This window comes from Odontesthes bonariensis, chromosome 17 (assembly GCF_027942865.1).
Source record: "Odontesthes bonariensis isolate fOdoBon6 chromosome 17, fOdoBon6.hap1, whole genome shotgun sequence".
Classification (NCBI taxonomy): Eukaryota; Metazoa; Chordata; class Actinopteri; order Atheriniformes; family Atherinopsidae; genus Odontesthes; species Odontesthes bonariensis.
This window is the reverse complement of record NC_134522.1, coordinates 27,240,821-27,267,447: the sequence shown is the minus strand read 5'-3', so window position 1 is coordinate 27,267,447 and position 26,627 is coordinate 27,240,821. Positions and strand designations below refer to the sequence as shown.

General features: G+C 41.6%; 3 protein-coding genes across 31 annotated transcripts in view; 1 reads left to right on the top strand and 2 right to left on the bottom strand.

Moving 5' to 3' along the window:
• Positions 1-922: 922 nt before the first annotated feature.
• On the bottom strand, positions 923-19,912 carry trmt61a (tRNA methyltransferase 61A). The gene is made up of 4 exons (XM_075448883.1): positions 19,631-19,912; positions 17,520-17,866; positions 7,257-7,523; positions 923-1,627 (listed from the first exon to the last, which is right to left on the bottom strand). Exons 2-4 carry the CDS (start codon positions 17,848-17,850, stop codon positions 1,314-1,316), a joined length of 912 nt encoding a protein of 303 aa, XP_075304998.1. The 5' UTR covers positions 17,851-17,866; positions 19,631-19,912; the 3' UTR covers positions 923-1,313.
• Positions 19,913-20,364: 452 nt separating this feature from the next.
• Positions 20,365-24,034, top strand: ckba (creatine kinase, brain a). The gene is made up of 8 exons (XM_075448882.1): positions 20,365-20,505; positions 20,880-21,081; positions 21,904-22,058; positions 22,132-22,264; positions 22,810-22,981; positions 23,065-23,188; positions 23,289-23,478; positions 23,690-24,034. Exons 2-8 carry the CDS (start codon positions 20,889-20,891, stop codon positions 23,866-23,868), a joined length of 1,146 nt encoding a protein of 381 aa, XP_075304997.1. The 5' UTR covers positions 20,365-20,505; positions 20,880-20,888; the 3' UTR covers positions 23,869-24,034.
• A 1,245-nt stretch (positions 24,035-25,279) lies between these two features.
• The window catches only part of mark3a (MAP/microtubule affinity-regulating kinase 3a), a 48,391-nt gene continuing 47,043 nt past the window's right edge, over positions 25,280-26,627 (bottom strand). For 19 of the 29 annotated variants that reach the window (XM_075448166.1, XM_075448172.1, XM_075448171.1 and 16 more), the window contains one exon: positions 25,280-26,135. In XM_075448166.1, the coding sequence (XP_075304281.1) occupies positions 25,790-26,135 (346 nt within the window). In that variant the 3' untranslated portion in view covers positions 25,280-25,789. The remainder of the gene's footprint in view (positions 26,136-26,627) is intronic. The other 10 variants (XM_075448176.1, XM_075448180.1, XM_075448190.1 and 7 more) reach the window with 4 other exon arrangements.

The following is a 26,627-nucleotide window of genomic DNA, read 5'->3' as shown; positions in this document are numbered from 1 at the left end:
CATGCACCTTTGGAATGTGAGCTGCTTGTGAATGAAGTATTCATCTTAAATGTGAACCTTCACAAAAACCTCGAGACTGAGAAAAAGGGACCCAGGAGCTGAGGTGGACTGGGTCCAAAGGTTCTTCATGTTGTGTAAAAGTTTGCTTTAGTGTGGTTGTTGTGTTGAAACGGACTAGAACCTGTGCAGTGCCATCAGCTTGTCGGTAAAAAATTAGACTTCTAACATCTTAGAGGTCTTTAAACAAATTAATTTTTATTTAGTCTGGTTATTAAATTAATGCCCTTTCACCAACTACTTGATAGATTATCAGAGTAAATTCTAGAGGCTCGTGCTGTTTGTTTTTACGTTCCCTCTGTTACAATCTGTCCAGTGATGTTGCATCAGATCTAAATACGTTACACAATAATAGTGTACAAACCTTAAAGACGCCATCTTTACTTCTAGCCTCGAGACAAAAGAGGTGAAACATTTATGAAGGTTTTATCTGGAAAATTTAAAGAGACAAAGACTTAAACCAATCAAATTCCCTTAGGCTCCCTAATTTACTATTTCCAAAACTTTAGACCACATCAGTCTTCTTCAGAGGACTTACTTCGCCTCAGTTGCCACGCACACTTGTATGTAGCTCTTTGTATTTTCTGTTCTACTTATCCATGGTCACTTAAAGAGAGGAAATAAAGAAAGAAATGGAGCTGGAGAATTAAATGTGGTCTAACTAACGCCTCCAAGGTTAATGAATTTTTTAGAAGAAGAAGAACTTCAACCGCTGCAGATAAAATTAAAACAGCTGCTGATCTCAAGCTCAACAAATAAATCCCTGGTCTCTAAAAAAAAGAGCTGATGAATAGATTTCAAGGACAGATTCAGGTCAATAAATCAAACTGGAACAGGCTGCTGTCTGGTGCAGCAGCACAATGAATCCTTTTACACATTTATTTCAAATGCTCCAACACAAAATTGCAAAAAGAGAAGAAAACAACTACAAATTAAATTAGTTATTAAAAGATATTTTAATAAAAGTGGAGGTTGTTGATCCCAAAGTTAGAAATCCTATTATTCACAAATTAAAAATTGTGTCAGCTTGATTTTCACTCCTGCTTGATTCAAGCAACAAATTGGTGCCAAGAGGTGGAGCAAAAAAAAACATTAAGTAACAAAACTGTAAATCCTCCTGACGCTGCAGTGCACACTGGGACCTAGAGGAGCCTGGTACTCCTGCTGGATTATGAGTCTTGGAAATGAGAAAGGGGGATTATAAACTGGACTGTAAAAAAAAAAAAAAAAAACTAAAAAAAACCTTGCTCTGAGCTTTAAGATCTTGGTTTGGTAGCAAAGGTGAGGTACCCGGTGTGACCGGGTATTTCTCTGGGTGGTGTGGTGGTCTTCAGGGTAACGGAGGCGTGGTTTGGAGCGGCAGGAGGAGGTGGCTTCTCCGCGGCGTCCTGCTCGGTCTGAGCAGAGGAGTCTGAGCCGAAGTCGGGCAGCGGTAGGGAGACGGTTCGGACATCGTGAACTCTCAGCAGGACCTCCAGAGTGCTGATCTCCTCGAAGCCATGATCGGCCAGCGCCTCACATGTCCTCTGAACCTGCTCTATGCACGGAGAGAAGGAGCACACCCGACCTCCTGCGGGAGACAGAGACAGCTGTGAGCACAATGCACCCCAAGATTTATGCAGATCAGAAGTAACAAATGTGCACAGCTCTTTTAAGCATGATTTTTTTTTTTTACTTTGTTTTTTCAATTAAATTGGGTTGCCAAATTCTGACGATTCACAGAACCTCATGAGGGTCAGCACATCCTCCATTTAACTGGCCTCCCACGTTTCTGGGACGTCGCAACCGTTACCCCACCTGTAGGGTTTGTTTTTGGTATATTAAATGAATTTGCTAAAAAGTTTGAAAAAAAAAAAATTATAACAAAGTTAAATTTATTTAGCTCTTTACTTTCTTTGGTGTCAAAATGTCAAACCATCAGACATATAGATACCAGAAGGAGCAATTTACTCAAAGTAGATCTTTTTCACATGAAGATCATTGCTGATCTCTGTTTATTTTAGAAGACAATAAAGTTAGGTATTCTGGGAACAGACCGAGTTACGAACAGAATGTCTGAGGATTAAAGCCCGTTTACTCACTGCATGACGACTTAGTCCAAGACACTTATAATCACATTTGTCTGCAAATCAGTTTCTCTCAAACCATCAGTATAAGAAGGGGTTTTACTTTCAGAGAATTCCATCAAAAAAACATCTCTGACCAAATATAAATAATCGAGATTCCTTAACTCAGTCAGGATTTCAAAGACGAACTCCAGGGAAACCCACGATATTACAACTCACTCAATAAAGTGCTTTTCTTACACCAAAAAACACTATCAAAGCATATTTCAAGCTTAAGAAAGCATTCCCGTGATCCGCTGGGCTCCAGGCTGTAGTTTGTGGATCATCGGGGGACGAGGTGGTGATCTAATGAACAGATATCACCTATGGGCAGCGGCCTCTCGTCTTTTAATGAAACCCCACAGTGACCGCAGCAGGAGGTCGGAGCAGGGAGCCAAGAAAACTTTCACTGGCTGACCTGAGGAGCAAAGAATGTGACCGAGCGCTGCAGCTGCAGAGGACTGAAGTTCCGGTTCAAACCACAAACCATCTTCTTCAACTGTAAATTTAAAGTGCAGAGAGGTATTTATAAAAAAGAAGCTGAGATAATGTAGGCAGAGATGCTCTTAGCTGATCTGTGTCGTGGATAAACCCATCACAGCCAGCTGAGAAAAAACGTTTTCTTCCTCATCCAGCGGTCATGGAGCAGGAAGATTTTTCATTAGTGATGCTTTTAATCGGATTCATTTATCCGATGAATCCTTCCTTCTCTGCTGTCATTGTGGTATTAAATATTAACTCCTAAACAGTCCACTGTGTTCTTTAGCTATTATCCAACTGTGTTTATCTGCTGGGGCCGGGCACATTGGGAACAAAAGCTTTTTAAAGCCTTGTGATTGAAAAACTGCTTCCTGCCGCAGCCAAAACCGCAGAGAGCCAAGAGTAAATTAAAAGAATGAAGTTGGAGGCAGACAGCTTTACAGTCAGCTGAAAGTAAGCTTTAAGGGACCTGAAAATGTGCATCAAATTGGATGGAAATCAGTCCAACAATTGTCCAGATATTACAGCCTGAACAAGATGGATCAAAGGACAGATGATGCATTCCAAAAGCCACACCAGTGAAGGGTCAAAAGACTTGTTTAAATACTGTGGTATCTTAAGCCTTGTTGAGCATGAGCGAGTGCAGGTAGAGTGGTTGTTCACCCACTGAAAGGTCCCCAGCTGCTTCATGTGTTTAAATTCTTGGGCACTGAAACTCCACATTGCCCCAGTTAAGCTTATCTGTGTTTGATTGTAGAGGAAAAAGGTGCAGCTGTGCTGTATGGGTGAGTGAGGAAAACATTGTAGAAGTGCTTTGCAGAACCTGAAAGCCACTTTATAAGTGCGGACCTTGTGCAAATAACCCCGCCCTGCATCTCTGGACTATGCCCACAGGAACTCATCAGTGAGTAGGTTTGGCTCACACTGAAGTCTGAATGTGTTGCTGAGCCCACATTAACTTAGAACACCCTTAAATGTTTTGGTGTTCCCACTCAGAAAACACTGTACGGACTGACTCTTTATTCCAAGCAACACAAACGCACTTAAACGAATAAAACCTCTCCCAATTTCTATGACTTGAATTAAAGAAATTCAAATGATAGTTTTTATAATCTGCAGTGCATCCAAAGGTTGAAAAGGTATTGCAGTTTAACTTTTACAACGGAAACGCTAAAGAGAAGCCTGATGAGAGATCGTGTCGTGTGTGTGATCAACCCTTTCCTATGAAATGAACACTAAGTCTGCAGAGGGCAGCCTTGAGTCTGGAGTCAATTGCGTCTGGTAAACATTATATTAAACCACAGCATGTTTCGGATTACTGTCGTTCCTTTGGTAAACAGGACCACCACTCTTCCTCGAAACGGCCACAAACTTAATGGTCTCCTAGCAACCAGGACAATACACAGAGAGAGAGGTTGGGTTGATCATTACCCAAGCGTGTCTCCAGCAGTTATTAATATCGTCGAATATCAACGTAACGTTCACATCCTGGGACCTATAAATGCATAAATCTATGATTCCTTGTCCTGAAGTTCACAGTTCCAAGTGGATTAGTTCATGGGCCACGTCTGCTTCATGCTTACATAACAACAGCTATAAGTCTGAGAGAAGCAGGGCGGAAGGGGTGGCCTGCTAGGATTCAGGGTCCCTCTCGCAGAGCAGCTGAACCGGCCCCGGGATGCAGGCCAAGACACTGGGAAAATTACAACTTACACGGGGAAAGAAGAAAAAAAAAAAAAAAAAGAAGGAAAAGAAATATTTCTCTCCTTCTGGTCTTACTCTGAATACTCTGCTGAAAAAAAACCCACAGAAAATGTTCCCTGAGTCTCAGAGAAGCTTCAAGCCACAGTCACGCCATAAAGAAATTCTTGCGTAACAAACACACAAGTTTAGAAAACAAGTTTAGAAAGTCCCAGCTCTTTTTTTGTTGCCATTTTGGCCAAGTGGCACCAGTAAAAGTGCCTGAATTAACACTTCATGGCTCTCCCATTCAACAGATGTAGAGACAAACTAGTTCAAAACTATTACGACACTGGGAAAAACCTGTAAAACATGCTCAGCGTAGCTCTGGAGGTACGAAAAGCATCTTTATTCCTACAATCCTCGAGTCACACATCAGACATAATGACATTCTCAGAAAATGTAAAGTTTCAGTGTTCAGTGGCTCCTCATGCGAGTCAACTGACCATCACAGAACATAAGGTTCATTCAACGGAAAAATTAACTTTCCACCATAAAGCACAGGACTCCTCATTCACTTCTCTCTGTGATTTTGCCAACTTTGCCATATTTTGGGCTTCAGTTGAAGCATCAGCAGTGGTAAACTGCTGAAAACATCCAGTTGGTGCAGGGGAAGCCACATCAAGCAGCTCTCCGCTTGCAGCAATACCCAGTATGGTCATGGGACTGCTGCTACAACAGGGATCTGGCAGCACTCTATTTATCTGGATCAGTGTGCGCCTGCATGTGAGGACCAGCTTGTCATGAAAGGAATATGTAGCAGTGGCACCATAAAAGGAGTAAGAGAAGAGGTGGGAGAGTTTCAGGGCATCATCCTCGCTCCTCCTTAAATTCCTCTTCATAGGAACCACTCTTTGGTTGTGAGGAATCTCTGAATGTTCTCTCTTTAAGACAACAGATCCTGTACATCTTAACCACTCTGAGTCACATGATTATTTATTTTTATTTCTTAAGAGTAAATAGTTATGTTTTGCAACATTTGATCGCTGCAAACACAAGTATGTTACCCTTAAACTAAGCACTAAAAACGCTTCACACATTCAGGGCCAGTGACAATGTTCATGGATCATACTTGTCAATAACAGCGCCGGCACCACAATTGACCTTTTTAATGGATTAGGTATAAACCATGACGTGAAAGCTACACAAATGTAAGTAAATTCCATCTTTGGAATTGGACCGATGGCGTCAGGAGAGAAAAAGTTCAGTAGTTCAGCCTTAAACATGGTTAAGATGGAATTACTCAGAAACTTTGAGACAACTTCTTTGGAATTTGGGGTTGTATAAATTAAACAAAAAGAAAATATGTTATTTGTTGGCTGTGAAGTCAGAGCCAACAAATTCCAACTTATTTTCCAAACTGAGGGCTAAAAGCTCAATGACCGTGAACTCAACTGACCGCCTCAGCCACCGACAACTTGTCTGGGCTTGCAGCAGATGTCCCAGTTGTCACCGAGAGCCCACAACGCTTTGCGCCTCACTGGATGAGTTTATATTGTGTTCTGGTTACTAAGGGCCGACATGCAAAGGATTGATGGCGGTTCTCTAAGTGCAGTGCAGAGCATCTCAGCTGGGGGTGATGGATCAAGTCAAGGCCTGTGCTCAGTCACAGTCACGCCCCTGTTGTTCCAGGACGAGTCATAGAAAAGTCATCATCAGCTGGTGATGATCGTCAGAAGGCCCATGTACTGAAAAATCTCTTGGAGGATCTTCACCGATTCCCTTTTCATTGCCTTCATTGTCGACTTTGAAATGTTCGCGGGAAATAACATGGGAACATAAAAGTCAAGATAGATACGCAAATGTACCACAGTGAGCTCAGCTACGGCATGACATTTGCATCCAAAGACTAAAAAAAATAAATAAATAACTAACTGAGCGCAGAAACATGAGCTCAAAGGCAGAGTTTACACTAACATTATATTCTCTGCTCTGGATTCACTTTTTGGTTCTTTTGGACAGACGGAACAAAGGAACGAGCGGCAAAACTTGTCCCTCCCCTCCACCAATTCCTCTGAACTGAAAATGAAAATAAAAAGTGTTCATGCTCTTTACAAGTTTTGAAGAGCACACTGTAAACACTATACAGACAGATTTGAGAGGTGAGGCTGGAGAAGTGGATCTGAATCGATTTGGGGAGTGAATGAGATACAAGTCCTGCTTTAGAGGGGAGTTAATGTGCATTAAGACACAGCTGGTTCACTGGCTATTAGGTAGAAAACAACAGCTGCGGTGCATTGAGTTGGGCCAAGTGAACCTCAGAGCTGCTCTGTTACATCGGTTTCGAACAGCAATTGGCCATAATTCTCATTGATAGAAACAAAACTTGTGCAAACATGTTAATAAGTCAGATACTGGCGTATTAACTGTTCCACGCTGAGCAGTGAGGGAACACATTCAGTTGAGTGCTTTTACACTGCACAGCAAGGAAAACCCGTCTACCTGAGCGGCTAACGAAGCTCTACTATGTGATAAACACACCTCATTTCCTCTATCATCCACAAAAAAAAAGTGTTTTCCCCATTAAAAGTAATCTTACCTTTATGGCTCAAAGTGATAAACAAATGAAAGGTAAGACCAATGTTTGAATGTACAAACATGGGCAGATCAAAATCAGAAATACTCAGGCAGAGGCTGCATAGACAACAGTAGCTTAGCTCTGTGCATCTGTCCAGCCTTGGTTTTAGTGGTACTGCACCAGAAACTGAGATGACAGAAAAACCCCTTTTTGTTGTTTATCTTGCTACATTTCGAGGTCAAGTAATCTGGTCATGGCTCAAGAAAGAAGGAAAACATGAACACTTTCCATGTAACTCAGAGGCACAGTGAGTCATACACAAAGTTAAAAGATCTGTCATACACACTCCCTCTTACCATGCTTTTTCATGGCAGTCTTGGCATGTCCCACTGCCTCCCAGGGGCTGGGGATGTCCAGGAAGACCGCGTCGGCCACACCCGTCACTCCAAACCCGTCCTTGCACACGTCCTGGTTCCTGACGGTGACCAGATGATCCACGCGGTGCTCCTTGAACTCTTCGGCTACCTTCTGTGCTCGCTGCTGGTGGAACTCCACCGTGTGCAGGTGACCGGTGGGGGCAATGGTGCGAAGGAGGGCATGGGAGAGGGAGCCGCTACCCGTACCTGGAGACAACAGGGAGGCCGTGATCAAAACAACAGGGCTGAGAAAAACTATTTCAATCCATCGAAGGACCTGATGATGGCACAAAACACTCCAAACTGTTCCAGACATTCAAATATTTGAAGTATTGTGACAGAAAACAGATTGCTCACAGTAATTCAGACTAGGAATTACGATTAAACTCCATCCCTGTATAAGTGTGAAGCATCATCAGCCTTTGATGACACTTAATGTTAGTCTCATTGTACTGAGTAAGCTGTATGAATGCAGATTTTGTTTTAATAGAAATAAATCTTCACTCCAGGTTCAGACAGAGGTGCTGACTTAGATGCTTTCCTCCATCCTGAGTGAGTCTCAACAGCTCACAGCTGTTCAGCCATCACGCTCCCACATTTTCACACTGCTTTTCTCTCCTCTCTGGCCCATAAGTGGATGCTCCATTTCCAAGAGGACATTCCTGTCCCTGTCGCAGTCCAGTTGGTGCCGTAAACAATGGCTGCTAATGTACAGTTTGCGAGAAAGGGATGTGAGAGGGAAGAAAAGTCACAGTGGTCACGTGACTCATAGTCAAGGCGGGGTAATGGAGTGTCAAAAACACAGCGAGAAGCCAGCAGATCCCATCCTCCACCCGTCCTCCTCCTTCTTCTCCTGACATTATGTCAGCGCCGCCTTTGTTACTGAGGCGACAAAGAAGGCAGTGTTTACCCGACAGCAGCACTCTGACTTGCTAAAAAGCTCACACGGTTGGACCGGATGGTGAGTGGCTGCTAACAAACAAGAGTAAATGGATTTGACGATTGCAGCAGGACAGAGAATTAACAGATGAGAGGAAGCACATAAAAAGTTGAGGGTTGTGGAAAAATCCGCCCCATGAGGAGCAGAGACAGCTATGTTTAATTGCCCAATTTATTACAGCATCATAGTAATGACAACGTTTTTTATCCTCACGGTTGTGGAACTTACAGTTCTGACTGCCTGTCACTTATCTGGAAGTTCTGTGTGACTGGACTGATGTTAAAACATCTTACAAAAATAGAAACCATGTATGACAATGGTAGCCCATCTACTGTATGTTCCCAGGGTCCTAAATCCCACAGTAACTGAAACATATTCATATGAACACAAGAAAAGCAATGGCTATCATTTTTTAATTCTAATTTCTGAAAGTTTTGTGCCTCAGGTCCTAACGGGTTAACCCTAATCCTACCCGAAGCCCGTTGATGAATTCCCACAAATGCCCATGTGAATACAGAGCTGTGGAAGATGTTTTTTAGCTTCCTATTCTCAGTGACATTAATCTGGGGGATATAGGACCCTGGGAACATAAGCATGACTCCCAGATGAAGTTTAAGGCCATACTTTCTGTCTTACTGTTTGAACTGCTTTATCTCCACGAGGGAAGATTTGTTGTGCGTCTTCCTTAGTAACAACTTGTTAAGTATCTGTGTAATTTGGTGGAAAGCTGGACCTTGGATCAGAGAATAAGAGACTGTCAAGTCACAATCAATATCACTGATATGATAAAGATATCGATTTTACATTTGACCTTTTCTACGATTAAAGCCTAATAATTTCTAAGTCATGCTGGTCACAGACAAACAGTGAATGACGTATATATGACAGGTCTGGAACATAGTGTAAGAAGACTAAATAAGTTATTGACTGAAGACTATTGTTTTTAATGCCAGTCTGATTGGTACATTTGCTACTAAAGATACCATAATCCCTAGCACTTTGAGATTTTGTTGTAAATGTAAAGTGCGTTATAAATAAAATTTATTATTATTATTATATTACTATAATTGTTCTTCAGTAAGTCTGGAAACTTTGTCACACAACTACCATGACTCTAAAATGTATAATGCATTAATTAGAAAAGACTGTTCCAGAGAAATAGCTCAGTTAAAAATGGATCTTGAAGGTGGTGAGTTTAGGCCGAATCTTAGTCCCTCTGTCTGAAAGGTCTGTGAAAGTAAACTGGATGTTTGTTTTATGCTCTCTGCATCTAAATCTCATCCTCTACGGTTCGCTTTAAGAGGCTGCACACACACCTTTTCCTCTTTATCACTTTTCATGGTGTCCAACCATTATTCTTACTTTTGTAAATGCATTTTCATGCGAGAACTCCCCTGATTGGAGTGTGTATGACAACAGGTGCTGTTTGCGTTCAGGGCTATCCGATAAAACTACAAATATGCAGGTAATATCTTATTAGTTCTTAGAAACACTAAATATATTATATTTACAATATTGGAAAACCACAAAAAGCACAAACAACCGAGAAGCTTAAACCTGAGCATGTTGTGCAAAATCATTTCGATGACTGACTGTCGAAAAGGCTGCTGACCAACTAAATGAGAAATAAACCAATTTCAGAGCACTAAACAAAAATTCTGATGCATTTCAATTAGAAATGATGCTACAGCAATGTGATAACTTGCACTTTCCAACTGTGAAACAGTTGTTTATAAAGTTAAGTTAACTGACTGGCGGAAGCAGAGTTTTGTCTTAGTGATGGCAGGATCCTGAGTCTGCATACACAGATGATCCATCAACAAAGAACAAACTCTGGACCTCAGACTTCAAGTCAGGAGGCTGACTGGCTCAGTTTCCATCCAAGTTATCCCGGTGAGGATGGACAGTTGCCAAGTCTGCCAAACACACTCGCCATCAGCAGCTCTGTGCATGATAAAATCAGGGATTTTGTACAAAACATGACATGGACACAGAGAAGATTGGGTTTCTTTTCTTCTTTTTAACTGTAGTTATTAAAAATGTTTTTTTTTCCCCACCAAAAATGGCAACTACATGAAAGAAGACAAAAATTGGATCAAAATGTGTCTCCAATTGGAGACAAATTATTACACTGCCTATGCGAGGGCAGTCAGCGCTACACAATGACGGCTTATCATCTGGATGCACTCCTTTCTAGATTGCAACGCAGTTTTTCAGCTTAGGAATGGACCAACACAAGATTAAACTTAAGTTATTAGTTTTAAAGACTGAAAAACAGACACAAAGTCAACTGAAAGAAAATATCACTCATTAAAGGATAAGACCGGTTTTTTGACATTGGACCCTTGATTTCACATTATAACATGATGTTCTACTCACCCCTGCTTGTTGTTGAACATTTGGAGCTGTTCCGAAGATATTCGCGAGGCGTCTGGCTGCTCTCTTGAGATATTCGGCCATGAAACGGTTTCCTATGGGCAAGCTTATACAGGCACAAACTATGCTGTTTATAATTTATTAATTACTGTACATTAGCACTGATAACGTGGAGGTGCGTCGCTTACTTAAAAAAATCCGGGTTATTGTAATTTTGATTTTATTGTCGTAAAGTGGGTGTTACTGACGTCATCGTCGTGCTACTGCCACAGGCAGCCCACAGACCTGCTGCCTATTTATTCATTCGGCTAAAATTCAAAATTAGTAACCCGGATTTTTTTAAGTAAGCGACGCACCTCCACGTTATCAGTGCTAGTGTAGAGTAATTAATAAATTATAAACAACATAGTTTGTGCCTGTATAAGCTTGCCCATAGGAAACCGTTTCATGGCCGAATATCTCAAGAGAGCAGCCAGACGCCTCGCGAATATCTTCGGAACAGCTCCAAATGACCAACAACAAGCAGGGGTGAGTAGAACATCATGTTATAATGTGAAATCAAGGGCCCAATGTCAAAAAACCGGTCTTATCCTTTAATATGTACAGTATTCTCTCACTCAATTCCAGCCATCTATACTTTGTAACCTTTTTCACATGCAAAAAATGCAACATTACCAGATTCCTCAACCTGTCAAAACAATGGCATTCAGTCATAATAATCTTTATCTACTCAGTTTTCTCAGAACAACTGGTCATATCAACATAGTAATAAAAAGCGCATGCCAAGCGCACAATGGTTGTGTGAAACCAAGTTGGTGGATGGAAGCAGCTGAAAATGTCTCTTTTCTGCCTTCTTTAAACAGTTAGTTCAGCTTAGAGGTTGTGTCGACTGGAGTCAGCAACATAACAATTGTACAAAAAAGCCCTCTAAAAAGCACTAATTTCCATCAGGCTAGTCAAATAAACATATATTCCCTTCATAAATGAACAGGTGAATAAATGATCCTAAGAAATCAGAGTTTTCTCTAAGATGTAATGAAAAATACGCGTAAATTATCAATTAAAGTACGCGCTCAGTTTATACTGTACAGCCCCTTTCATACATGCTCTGATTTCGATTCATCTGGTGGCAACTGAAAATGTGAACTGTTGCGGTCACATTAATGGACAGAGACGTACAGCAGTGGTGGGTTCATTTTTCAGATGAAACGTTACTTTTTAACCTTACACATGACTTCTAAAATCCACCAAACCCCTAAAGTGTTACATTTGGCAAAAAAGCCAAAACCAGGACAAAGGTTAAACAACTTCAATTATAAGGTGACAACTTAGAAAGTGTAAGCAACAGCTGCCATCATTAACCCACCAGGTTTCTGAACGCTTCAGTAAAGCACTTAATCCTACATGCTGCAGTGCAGCAGCTTGATAGCTAAATACAGGTGACTTCAGTTATTCTGGTTGATGTTGAGAGTAACTGTTGTCATGTAGCAATAATGGTCTGGAGCTGGTTTTTACTGGGTGATGATGGAAAAAAACTGATACATAGATTTTTAGCATTTTTTTACAATCAAATGGGATTGTGGCTTCTATTTGAATTTAACTCGTCTACATCCTGGTATGGCTCATAATAAAAGTCTGTTTTCCTAGGACATGCATTATGGCTGGTAGTTGGATCACATTTCCACAACAAGCTCTGAGACCGCATGCCTCCACCAAAGCGGAATTAGAAATAAATCCTGGATCCAGATGGACGTCAAAAGTTAATCAATTCTAACCCCCAGCCTCTCTGCATGGGCTGCATGCTCTACCAGTTGAGTTATAGAGGCGCCCGTGCTGCATTTATTTCTGGTCCACATTGAAAGAGAAAAATAAATGCCATTTTGAAAATTTGCCCCTGGTTTGCTTTACAGAGTGGGCTTCAATCAGTGTTTGAATCCTCTGCATTTGGGAGGCTGCACTAGTTTTTCCACTAACAAGTTCCTCCTTCTGGCATGAATGTCATTAACATTAGGAAATATTTGTCATGTATATGTGCATTGGACTTGCCCGATGTGAAGGTGAAACAGATGTGGGAAAAAAAAAAAAAGAGAACTGCAGTAAATAATAAGCTCCAAAAATCCTCAAGAACGCTCAGCCTCTAAAGTGACTCTCACATGACTGAAAGCTTGAGCCTGGTTGGCATGATGGTATGTGAACAGACAACAACATTATCACCTCTAATCTCTGCATGTGTATACACTTCACTAACAAATGATTTGCCCTCCCCACAAGCTCACACTGGTTATCAACCATTAGCCTGAACATTATGAGTCATTGGTGAAATGCTGATTAGCACCTCAATGACACATAATGACACCCACGTGTTGCTCATAAAATGCTATATTCATAAAGTAATAACATCAATCAGGCAATTATCTGTTATTTGATGCTACTGCTCATCTGCACTTGTAATTCGAGAGCTTGTTTCGCTTTCGTGCATGTTTGCATAAAGTAAAAGCAACGTGAGACCAATACAGATTGGGCCAGGCAGACCTCTCCATAGAGCTGCTGTAAGTGCTGACTAAAGAAACTTTACACCCAAGTCATTCATCACCCTGGACAATCTAAACCAAGCACGATCAATAACGTGACATGCGGTGCACAGGCAGCAGTAAAACAGGATGACGCACTGCACTATACACACACAATCATCCTCTCCCTTCCCCCCCCCTCTGCCCTTGGACTTGGAGAAGCTGCGATAGGCAGCCAAAACACTCCGACATACTCTGAGTGATTGCAATCAAACAAAGTGAAATGGAGCTAAAGACAAAGTAGTGATTGAAGGAAATACCAAGGGAGTTAACGAGACAACAAAATGTCGCTGCAAAAAAAGATTACATAATGTCTGAATGCTCTGAAACACATCTGTGTCAGCCCCATGATCCTGCATCACAGCTGAGGCTCTGTGAGGGAAAAACATCTGGCTGAAACTGGAAGGTGTGAAAAAGGAAAAGAAAACTACGTACTTCATCTGCCTGACGAAAACATTTGAGGCCAAACTAATTCATAAAGCGCAAGCTGTAATACAGCAAAACATCTCATCCTCTGAAAGAAGAATCCTTCAAATAAAAGGTTCATGTTGTGTAATCTAACCAAGAGTACCCAGAAAAGTCCAACAGAACAAAGCGGATTCTGTTTATTCACGTTAGACAATTTTTTTGGAAAGAAGAAATACGTTTTCTTCAACAAATGTGAAAAGTGGAACGGACCAGCTTCAACTACTTCAAAACAGATGACAGAAGCAAATGATGCCAATACAGAGTTATTCCTTCATTCTTTCATAACAGAGAACTAGTGAACTATTATCCATCTTATCTTTATGAGTGTGTGAGAACAATCAATCGAGCAGTCTACACAGGCAGCAAAGAGGCTTATGTTTCACTCGTAGATTAGTGTACAGCTGTGACTCAGTCCCTTTTTTTTTGTTTCAAGTATGTCACAAGTATGTATATGAGCGCAGACACAGCCACCACCCGCCGGTTTGTCAACCTGAGTTCACAATCTTGACTTTTTTTTGGAGCCACAAGCTGGATAGCTTTAAACAAGCTTTGAAGGCTAATACCTCAATATGGATTTTTTTTTAACTTGCCTTAAACACATTTATCATAAGGAGTAAATTAAGACAATGACATGATCATGACAAGGTAAAAAAAAAAACCCACTGAATCCAGACAATAGCCGCATTCGCACTGTAGGAACCTTTGGGCCGTTTTCTCCCGTGTTCGGACATACAGGAACTCGGGGCCATCTCCCTCAGTTCCTATAATCATTTTAGCTCCTTCTCCGAGGCTGGGTCTTTTCTGGGTTCCATAGGAACACATCTGACGTAGGTGTTTGGTGGTCGGTAGCTCCGCCCCTTGTCATGTTGTCACGGCTGAAATGTTTACTCATACGACACGGACAGAACCGGCGCGTGTTTAATAAGTTAAACTTACACGTTGTCTCCTTTGTCTGCGGCGCTCTGCTCTCCTTCCGTCATGAAATGAAAAGTATGGCCTGCGCTCGATCCTTCGTCTCCTGACTCTCTGTGAGCTCTTCCAGCCTCCATGTTAGACACCCGATGTGATCGTCCATGATTAATATCACCATCATGCAGACCATGAACACGGTGGCGCTCTCCATATTAGCTTCTTGGTGGTGTTTTTTTCTTCTCTCCTTACTTTTCGCATGTTTTATTTTGTTTTGTTTTGTTGTTGAATGAGGCGCTAAAGTAACACGTCACTGTCGCAGACGGTTGCGTCGCATCAGTCCCTATCAAGGTCCTGACTCATGTGCGAATGCAAACTGAAACAGTTCCACTGGGGAAGGACAGTTATCAGAACAAAATTCGAGGAGGACCGTTCTTAGAACTGCTCTGTCCGAATGCGGCTATTATTTAACAGGGCTCAGTCCACAGCATTTGCTCTGGTCTTCTTGCAGTGATTTTCCACCCAGCAAAACCTCCAGAACATAAGCAACTGCCACTGTGTTAGTTAGTGACCGTGTGTGTGTGTGTGTGTGTGTGTGTGTGTGCGCTGGTGAAATTGACCTTTTTGCTGACCTCTATGCTGTTTTCCACTTGCTGGACACGTACAGATGCAGTGGTACTTATATCAACACAATAAGGAGCCTCATCTGCTTTTTTTTCATGTTTTGTAAACACAGCGGTGTTTTTCGCATCACATGCTGCCTCCTGACACTCGTTCCCACATTTGATGTGCTTGTGAGAACATCTCTGGTGCTCATGTTTGAAAACGGCTCTAGTTAATGCTTCGGACTGTTGTTGTGCTTCATGACTTTTTAATGTTTAAAGTTTGTGGTCACAGCATCCATTTTGCAATATCTCAGTCATATCACTATGTAGATTTTTGCCATTATCAAGCCAAAATCATTTGCTGACTCACATCCAAAATTTTTGATCAGTGTCACAGGAGGGTTTCAATGATTTTTTATTTTAAAAAAAACAAAAAAAAAACTAACCAATAGTTAAAACGGTCAGGCAAAGCCAGAGTCGACCTTTTACTGAATGGATACCGTGGCACTGCGTGTTGTTCCCAACCTGTGCTGTTATGATTACAAGAGGCTTACTTTTGCTCTCACTAACACACGAATAAACAAAGAATTGGTAAACAAATGTATATTTGTCATAATAATAATTATTTAAAACTGACTGTGTAATTATAAAGACACTTTCTGCACCAAAACGTCATCTGAGATGATCAGCGGTGAAGATCATATTTTTAGTAAATAACAACTGCGCTGTTACTGAAGTGCCACTAAATTCTCACAAGTGACAGTGGCTGTTCAATAAGCTTGTGATTCACACAACCGCTGCATGCTTGGTACTACTGAGACTCTACGAGGACTTAGTGCTGTACTACCTCACTTAATGTACTGTTCAATCTTACTTGAAGGGCAAACATTAATGTTTAATTAATGTTTAACAGGTCTAAATAACTCACTGCCAATGCTTTAACAAATTGATGAAGCCACCAACTAACTAATCATGTCTGAAAAGAGCTGAAGAGTCACATCAACGTATTTATTTATTTCAAATTAGGACTACGCAATATGGACTGTACACAGTGCACATCTCTGCATTCAACAAATCTATTCCTGGAGGACTGAAAGGCTGAGAGGTGTAATCTCTAAAGCAAATTTTGGTTCTACCCAATCATCTCCTCAGTGGCCGACGTGCCTGGAAAACCCCCAACAGAGTGTCTGAGCTCCTCATCCCGTCTCTAAGAGTGAACCTATGCACCATACGTTAATGTCCACAAGCTCCTTCACTCTGTCACTATCCTAAGCTCAGCAACATGAGTCAGGGTTGGAACATATTTCAACTGATAAAAAACAACAACAATCACATATATCACCTGCATTCCTGCTGATGTTGCATCATCCACCTGTCAAACCAGCCCACTGCTCTTTTTCCTACATTGAACACTTCTTTTTTAATGTTTAACGTACCCAGATCTCAATGTGCAGGCATAAGCAACTTTCATTCTAGAAGAATGGATGACTGGATGAGGATTGGGGTGCACAGTGGTGTGCCTCACAATAAGAACGTTTCTAGTTTAAATCTCAGCTGGGGCCTTTCTGAGTTGAGTTTTAATGTCCTTGCATGTGTGGATTCTCTCCAGGTACTGTGGCCTCCTCTCACAGTCCAAAACACGCATCTTAGGTAATTGGTGATTCGAAATTTGATCCTTGGAGTGAGTGCGAATGTGCGTGGTTGTTCGTCTTGGCGAACTGTTCAAGGTGTACCCTGCCTCTCACCCAAAGGGACTGGGATAGGCTCCAGGTATGGAAAATAAATGCGTGAATGGAAATGAGCAGAGAAACTAAAGAAGTAACTAGAGATTAAAAGCATGTCACAAAATGAGAGGTATAGAATTAACTGATGTCAGTTTATTCCCGTTATAATCTTGCTGAGGAGTTTATTTTCATCATTAACTACCTTGAAAGTAGTCTCATTTGTCAGCAAATGTTCAAGAAACAAGAGCTACGAGATGGATTCGTTTTGAAGACCAGACCTAATTCCAGGTACAGTCAACAGGGTCTTAACTACTAAATAGGCATCCGTCTTTCCTTCTCTCCAAAAGAAAGGAATTTGCTTTCTGACCAAGTTTACCTAGTCAGATTTATTATAGGATTATAACATTTGGCCAACAAAAAAAAGAAAAGAAAAAAAAGAAAAGAAAAAAAGAGATTTTGAAGTTCAATATCTAAAAACAAAGATAAAACTACAGCATTCCTATGTAGCAATTTGTGTCGCTTTAAATGATGTGTGAAAAACAAAAGTGACAGCCCCCGTTTCCTTTGAACGGCCACAAAAATATTTCACGTGAATATAAAGTGGCCCTCACCTGACTCACAAACGACAGAACCCGGCTTCAGCTCCAGCATCATGGTGATGGTGGCGATGTCTGTGGTGTACAGAATCTGGGTGCGGTGCGGCAGGGAGACTGTCCACAGTTCTGGCGTTGGGTGAAGCACGTAGACCCACCCGCCTTTACCGCAAGTTACCTTTGATCCGTAACGCTGACCAATCAGGTCCGTGGAATGGCGAATTACTCCATAGCGCGTCTGTGTTTGGGAGCCGTGCTGCACCTTGACTGGCATCGCAGAGTTGTGGCTCAGGTACACAATGGCAACATCCCCATCTTGGATCAGGTCTGAATATTCTACAAAGCTCATGGTGAACACGTTCTCTCTGCAATAGAGTAAAACATTAATTTAAGTGTGTTTTACAAATAAACGAAAGAAGTGTGTTTATGTCACAGCAGACCAAAATATTACATTTCTCAAAGGGGTGGAAGAATAGAAAAAGAGCAGTTTGATTAAACTCATTTGAGACAAGTTTGTGATGGGACAATATCTTTGGCTATGAGTTCAGAGGTCATGTGAGCCATGTGTGAGGAATACTTTATTCAGTCTGTCCCTGCCAGGTAGCTATTGAGTGCTCACTAACCGTCTGAGAATATCATGTTGATGTTTCGTCAAGACACACAGATAAATGAGTGAGCAGTTTTTCCAGTTATTGCATTCAAGCGGTCTAGTTTAGAATCAAATCATCCAGCACATATAGTGCAGTTGTCTGTGAAGGTGACCCTTTTTTGAAGAACTTTAAATATCCAAATTTATTTCCCATAACAGGGAATCTAAGACCTGGATCCTTAATTTTGGTCGAATAATTTAAGTGTACATTGTACACCTTCCCCTTGTATTTCAGGGCTGTAGCAACACATTGGCTGACCTTCATAATGACTGTATTAATTTGTCAGTATTTCTCAAGTTTTCATAACTTTATCCAGCTTCGGTTTTTGTTCCATCGAGCTACTGTTATATATATATGATTTAAAAAACATCTCCTTTTGGCAACATGTCAGCGTTGCCTTAGTAACTGCGCTGAAATCGCACAGTTGCCGGTTGATACCAATGTCACGCGCACTGACCGGTACATTCAAACCATCAACAGTTTAACGAACTGTTGAAATTAATTAATCTGAAGACGACGGACACAGTGGATCTTTAACTCGGTGCTTGGAGGAAAAAATAGACGGCAATATGTCAGACAACATAGAGAAGATGTGAGTGAGAGTAATTATTTGTTACATTTCTAGTATTTTAAGGGGAATTTACGGTTTTTAGCCTTGAAACAGTATTTAACGTTTGGTTACCCCAGTTCGTGGGAATGTTAAAGGGTTCGGGGTTGAGTATTTAATGAACCAGCCACCTGGAGCTTATTAAAGCTAAATTACTGTTGACTGAAGGGGGGAGGAAAGGCAACAGACAATAAAATTGGTTAATATATTACACTTTTAAAACTGACGCTTACAGTAGTCATTGCTTTAGTAACTGCGCTGAAATGCACAGTTGCCGGTTGATACCAATGTCACGCGCACTGACCGGTACATTCAAACCATCAACAGTTTAACGAACAGTTGAAATTAATTAATCTGAAGACGACGGACACAGTGGATCTTTAACTCGGTGCTTGAAGGAAAAAATAGACGGCAATATGTCAGACAACATAGAGAAGATGTGAGTGAGAGTAATTATTTGTTACATTTCTAGTATTTTAAGGGGAATTTACGGTTTTTAGCCTTGAAACAGTATTTAACGTTTGGTTACCCCAGTTCGTGGGAATGTTAAAGGGTTCGGGGTTGAGTATTTAGTTAGCCAGCCACCTGGAGCTTATTAAAGCTAAATTACTGTGGACTGAAGGGGGAAGGAAAAGCAACAAACAGTAAAATTGGTTAATATATTACACTTTTAAAACTGACGCTTACAGTAGTCGGTTAACCGTTGTTGAGATTAACGTTCGACAACGGTTTCGTAGCCGTTAGCCTAACAGACGTCCACCAAAATTATGAAGTCATATTTTACTACTGCTTAGAAATCAGCACAACGTTTAACCATAGATACACAGAGAGGTCACAGTGGCAAAAAAGTTGGTTCGCATCAGATAACTCACCACAGTTTAGCGTTTGAACGTTAAACACTGTTCGGCTTGCTAAGTGTATGCTAACGTTAGCAAAGCTAGTTTCCGTTACCCTTCGCTAACTTGGCTAAGCAAGCAAAAAGAACCGTTGGAAACTCTGAACCTTTGTTCTTCGTAAGTGTTACTCTTTGTCTGCTGAGTTAAAACAAGCAAAAACCGGCATCGATAAGCGACAAAAACTGCTGTCCTACACGCATGTGGAAAGTGGTGACGGCAACCCATTGACTACCCGCACACGTGGTGTTGTTTTCACAGGAAGTTGAGTGGAAAAGACCGGATGATTCTCCTCCTCACTAATCAGTAACCAACAATACTGACAAACCCGAATCAGAGACGCTTTGCAGATGCTTTGTGAATCTGTTATTGCAGGTGTCTGATTTTTAATGGTTGCACTTGAGAAAAGTGTGAGAACGCAACATAATTTGTTGATTTACATCTGCTCACTTGAACGCATATTTTTCTTCTCTTTGAGCTAAACAGAGGTGTTTAACAGCGGCACGGTCCTGAAAAAGATGAAGGCGTTTGAACTGGATCAAAGACTTTTATCTCACCCTCAAACGAATAAAAAATTGAATTAGGATAGAAATACCAATAAAGGGTCCCTGCTGGAGCCAATTCCGCGCGTCCAATTGAATGAATGGACTACAAATAACTGGCCAATGGGAGTAGAGATGGTGTGCTATAAATTCCATCTCTTGTCGCAAGTCGGTCTGGAGAGCTGCTGGGACGCTGCTGGTGGTTTGTTTGTGAGCTCCTCGGTCGGAAAAATAGGGATCTTTGTTTCATCCCCAAGTAGTAGTGGTAGCAGTGGAAGTACTAACAATAGTCCACAAATCCGAAAACAACAGGTAGGGGCCTTTTTGATTAGATTGTGTTTAATGTTGGTCAGCATGGAAGATGATGTTGCTTTTTGGTGAAGAAGAAATAGCTGGGCAGTACAGACAGACTGTTCTTTATATATATATATATATATATATAATTGGACCGCTTTCGACATCAAGGACTAATGTTAAACAGTTTCATAAAATGATTAATTTTAAGACGATTAACGTTTCTGCAGCATGCGTCTGTATTAAGAACACACGGTCCAATGCAGCAGATGTAATCGCATTTCTGTAACTCATCCTAATCGCGGTGTGAGCTGTAGGCTTGATACTGACTCTGGTTTAGGCTGTCAATTGCTGCTGCTTTTCACCGTCTCTTCCCTTAACCATACGCCCAGGAAACAGCCATGCCTTTCGGTAACACGCACAACCAGATGAAGATGAAATATGCCTCGGAGCAGGAGTTCCCGGACCTCAGTAAACACAACAATCATATGGCTAAGATCCTGACTCCTGCTATCTACGAGCGGCTGAGGAGCAAGCAAACACCCAGTGGATTTACTCTGGATGATGTCATTCAGACTGGGATTGATAACCCAGGTAATAAATAAATGAATTTTTATTTATATATATATATATATATATATATATATATAAAAACAAATCGTGCGGGTTTTCAGCCAAACTGCCCTCTGTTGTGCCCGATCAACCGCATTTCATGACCGCAGCGGCGCCCTTGTCCTTCATCTTCCTGCTGAAGAACGCGAACTGCTTTGTGCACTGTGACCTAGTCAAGGGAATAAACTACGGCCCACATTTCCAGACATATGGAGATTAGATTCTATTAAAAAAACTGCCTTCCTCCCCTAAACGGGCCTCCATTATCAGGACAATATTCCACAGCTTTACAGCAAATGCTGAAGATTACCAAAGTTATGTAATGGATGAAAGGCAGCAGCTGATAATCCAATGCTGCCTACAGGTTTATTATTCCATCTAGTGCGAGTATTACAATATCCAGTGCTGTTCATGGTTAGAATATTGAGGAAGCTGGGATAACCTGTTTAAATGAAGTGTGGAAAGCAACTCACCCTCACTGTAGTCAGTGTTTCTGTTTAGCTCTGAGAGTATGGCAAAGCTGACACTGAAGAGGCTGTCAGCTGAGGATGAGTTCCCAGATTTCAGTCAGCACAACAACCACATGGCCAAGTTCTTAACCCTGGATATGTACAAGATGCTGAGAGAGAGGGCGACACCCAACGGCTTCACCATAGATGGTGTCATTCAGACAGGGGTTGATAATCCTGGTACAGTAACAGGCCCAACCTGACAGATGACACTCTGCACATTGAGTCAGTGAGGATGTATGTTTGCCTACTCTGCCCACTGTCTCTCTTGTGATCCCGCTGACACTGTGTTCAGGCCACCCCTTCATCATGACTGTGGGCTGCGTCGCTGGGGATGAGGAGACATATGAGGTGTTCAAAGAGCTGCTGGACCCTGTGATTGAGGACAGACATGGAGGATACAAACCCACAGACAAACACAAGACTGACATCAATTCAGACAACCTGAAGGTACCTCAGCTCTACCATTATTACACTAGGATAACTATGAGGCTGGAGTCCAATGTGTCTTTTTCTCTTTAAGGGTGGTGACGACCTTGACCCAAATTATGTTCTGAGCTCCCGAGTCAGAACAGGCCGCAGCATCCGCGGTTTCTGTCTGCCACCACACTGCAGCCGAGGAGAGAGGCGGGCCGTGGAGACGCTCTCTGTCGAATGTAAGTGGAGGAAGGTGGTAATCGTCGGGGCTGAGTCAGATACCGTCATCCACACAGATGGAGACATGACTGTAGACGGATGATTATGTAAAAGCACAGGTTTGTGTCCCCAGGCCAAAATGTTGGCCAATGAAGAGAAACGTGCTTTTGGAACTCATTGGTATAGCATTTGACGCCCTCAAGTGGAAGAACAGATAATGGCACCGTCAGAAGTAAAGCTAAACTACAAAACTGAAAAGTGCTGCAGTTACAATTCTTAACTGATTAGTCCATCTTTATGGTTACTTACTTGGTTAAGTGAAAATTCCTCAGTTTCTTAATGTGACACGATTACTTTAGTCTAACTGTCCAAATCCTAAAGATTCAAAAATTGAGATGAAAAGAATTCAATGTGCTTATTGCAGCTTAAAGGCTGGAGTGTGAATACTTTCCTCTTCTGCTTAAACACAAATGACCTGCCAAACCAGTTCCTCGTAGGCTGAAGTTGCAGCCGACACTAGCCTGAGCTGACTTTTGACGTCTGTCCATTAAACTTGTCCCTGCAGCTCTGGACTCTCTGTCTGGAGACCTGAAGGGTAAATACTACGCATTGAAGAACATGACAGACGATGAGCAGCAGCAGCTCATCGACGATCACTTCCTGTTTGACAAGCCGGTGTCTCCTCTGCTGCTGGCCTCAGGAATGGCCCGTGACTGGCCAGATGGCCGAGGCATCTGGTAAGACCGAATTCCATCATGCCATTAAACTTTAATTTGTGAATCTTCATATTGATATGGAACTAAACTTGTATTTCCTTTAGGCACAATGATAACAAGACATTCCTGGTGTGGGTGAATGAGGAGGACCACCTGCGTGTGATCTCTATGCAGAAGGGAGGCAATATGAAGGAAGTGTTCACTCGCTTCTGTACTGGACTCACAAAGGTTGGTAGGAAATAGAACACGAGTCGTTCATGAGCTTGTGAAATTTTTCTTTATTGAAGCATTAACTGGTTTAAAAGATTAACCTCAAGCTATTGTTTAGATTGAGAACCTGTTCAAGGAGAAGGGCCATCCCTTCATGTGGAATGAGCACCTGGGTTACGTCCTCACCTGCCCATCCAACCTGGGCACTGGCCTGCGTGCAGGTGTGCATGTGAAGCTGCCAAACATGAGCAAACATGCCAAGTTTGAGGAGGTTCTCAAGAGACTGAGGCTCCAGAAACGTGGAACTGGTGAGCTTGGCCATCATGCCGTCAGTGTGCCTTACTACTCGCGCTTCTGCCAGTGCTGCTCTTGCTTCTAGGATTTAAAACTACCTGTTCTGTGCGTTTTCTAAATTGAAACTGTTGGCAGTAAAATGTCTAGATCAGAAAGCGAGAGAAATGGTGCATCCAAACTTGGAGTAAAAGTGGGCTAAACTTCAGATGTTTCCTTTGCCGTCAGGTGGTGTGGACACGGCTGCTGTTGGAGGAGTGTTTGACATTTCCAACGCAGACAGACTGGGCTTCTCTGAGGTGGAGCTGGTGCAGATGGTGGTTGATGGAATCAAACTCCTGGTTGAGATGGAGAAGAAGCTGGAGAAGGGCCAGTCCATTGACGACCTAATGCCTTCCCAGAAGTAAAACCATCCTAAGACCACCTCCCCTCCCTCCCCCCTTTTTCCTTCCTCTCTGAATGGCCGACTGACCTGGAATGCACTCGGTATCAGTTTGGATTTGTGTATTTAAAATGAAAACCTTTCTGAGGTGACGCTCTGAAATGAAATAAAATGTTCTGGTTCATGCTGAATTGATTATTGCTCTGAATTTGTTAAACAGAGGTATTTGAGTTTCTACATGAGGACTGTCATGAGTGTCTAATTTAAGCTGCACCTCAGCTGTAAAGTAAATTTGGTTCTGGAAAGTAGTCTGAGGTATCTACTGGCCATCTGCCTCAAAGCTACAATTTACACTGTTTGTGCTTTTCTGTGATCTGCTTCCCTTGCATTAGACAGGTCTTTAAGATTGAAAAGGAACCATTATGGAGTCACGGAAGCAGCCATTAAAGCATTAGTTTAGGAAACCTGGGCCCAGAAGATTCCATCAATTTAAGCTGCATTGTGGGAAATGTTGGCTCAAGTGTCAAGTCCTGTCATTGAACTTAATCTGTACGGAACATTTCCCAGGGAAGTGAAGTATCCTGGTAAGAAGTTCATGTTTATCTGGTCTCGAACGTGTCTTGGTCTCCACCCCAGGGTTCTTACACATTAAAGTCTAACTTAAGATTTTCCAGCACCTCACTGGTGATAAACTGCATAACCAAAGTATTCCCATCATCACATGCTATAAAGAACAAACTGTTTTGTGATGGCATTCTACCAAAGGGTAACAAAACTTGAAATGTCCCCAATCTTTAGATCTAACTTGCAACTAAAATTCTTTATTGAAAATGTGAAAGTCTTTGAAGTCCATCTTCCTGATCTTTTGAATAAAACTGGAGTTAAAGTGCCCTCCTATTTCTAACTGCATACAACACACTGGCTAATCAAAACCATTTACTTGAGATGGTTCAAGTGCAAACGATGGCAGAAAAGCAATGTTTTTTTCCACTGACTGCAACCCTGCCGGTTTTTGGCCATATTTGTACTTGTTTAGTGCTTTTCAAGTTTAGTTGACCTCAAAGTGCTTTTACACTAGAAACCACATTCTCTCACACATTCATGTAGGCAACATGGGGTTCAGTGTCTTCATCTAAATAGCCAACAATTACAGCGTATAGTGCCTTATGCAAACAGAGCAATTAGTTTCTAGCATTTAAGCACCCATAAGAGCCCTGGTTGTTTGATTCAATGCAACAGATTGTCCAACAGAAATTGAGCTCTGAACATTCAACACTAACTCAAGTGTCCCTGAAAGCATCAGGGTGGTGTTTGACACATCCATGGACCCACCTTTGTTTTTTAAAATCTTACCAAAGTTGACCAACATTTTTCACATTAAGCTTAAAGTATTTCATCATCTGATGGTGTCCAAATACAAATGATCAGAAGGGACGTGCAAGTTGACAGACACTTTAATTGAGACATGAGTGACCCTTAACCATGAGGGCATTTACATGGACTCCCCATCATCTCTACTTTAACAAAATACAAAAGAAAAAAAGGAAAACAAATGGAGTATTGCGGTGAAGCCATCTTGAAAGTAAGATACATTATTTACACAGAAAACAGAACGCTACGTCATTTTCCTTTTTTCCAGGAGAGAAGAAAACAAAAGATGAAATAAATAAGACCAGAAATGCTTTTTTTGTCCACATTCACAGCATGACAAATCATATTCAACTTGTTAATGTCGACCCTGTGTGGTCAGAACAGACTGAGATATTAGTAGGTAATTCAGTGATTATTGCCAAAAGCCTTTATCTATACATTATAATATTCAATACATACTCTGTATTTTGTTTAAAAAAGGAGACATTTTGAAACTGCTACTTGGATGATTGTACAGCTTAAATACCTCTCGATATATATATTTATTTATATATGTATACTTTTAAACCTTTTGTTCATAGCTTTAACTCATTGGCAACTTTGGAAGCAATGTTTTTGAAAGCGATCGATGATCCGGATATCCTTTTGAACCTGACGCCGTTGAGCGAGAGACGGGGAAGCTTGCAAACCTCCATCTCCCACTGCACCAGGTTTTCAGCTCGCCCGTCTCCGTGGACGCAAAGAAGCAGGAAACTCTCTTGCTGTTCGTAGTCGCAGTTGTTGGCGTCGAGCACCTTGCGAATCTCCCGCATGATGTCGCAAGGCTCCATGGAACTGGTGGTCCTCATACTCCAAGTGAATCTGAGGGAGCGGGGTTTACCGTCTTTATTTTCCCCTTTTTGATCCCCAGGTACATGGCGACTGTCGGGAGAAAAACAGGAAGGAGAGAGGTCAGCCTTACAGCACGACTCGCTTCTGTGAAGTGATGCCTGGTGGATTTGTCAGAAAGAAATCACCTTTTATTGTAAAAAAATAAATATATAAATAAAATGAAAAAGGCCAATGAAGCTGGTAGAATTAGTCAAAATTAAACGTGTAGCTGAAGTCTTTAGTGTCTCCACCTGAAACAGCTCCCCGCCCCGGTCTGTAACTCGTGCTGTATAAACGACACATCTGAGTCACAGCCCAGAGCCGCGGAACTGACAAAATGTAGTCAAAGCTGATCGATGATGTCATATAGAAAGTAATGCGCTAAATTTGTGTTTAGTTTACCCAGTTTTTTTTTTTTTTTTAAACCAATTCAAGTGTAAATTTGAATCATTTGTCCGACTATTTTTTCCAATCGACATGTGTGGTTATTATTTTAGAAGATAGTTTTACTACATTTTGTCTGTGACTTCAAACTGAACATCT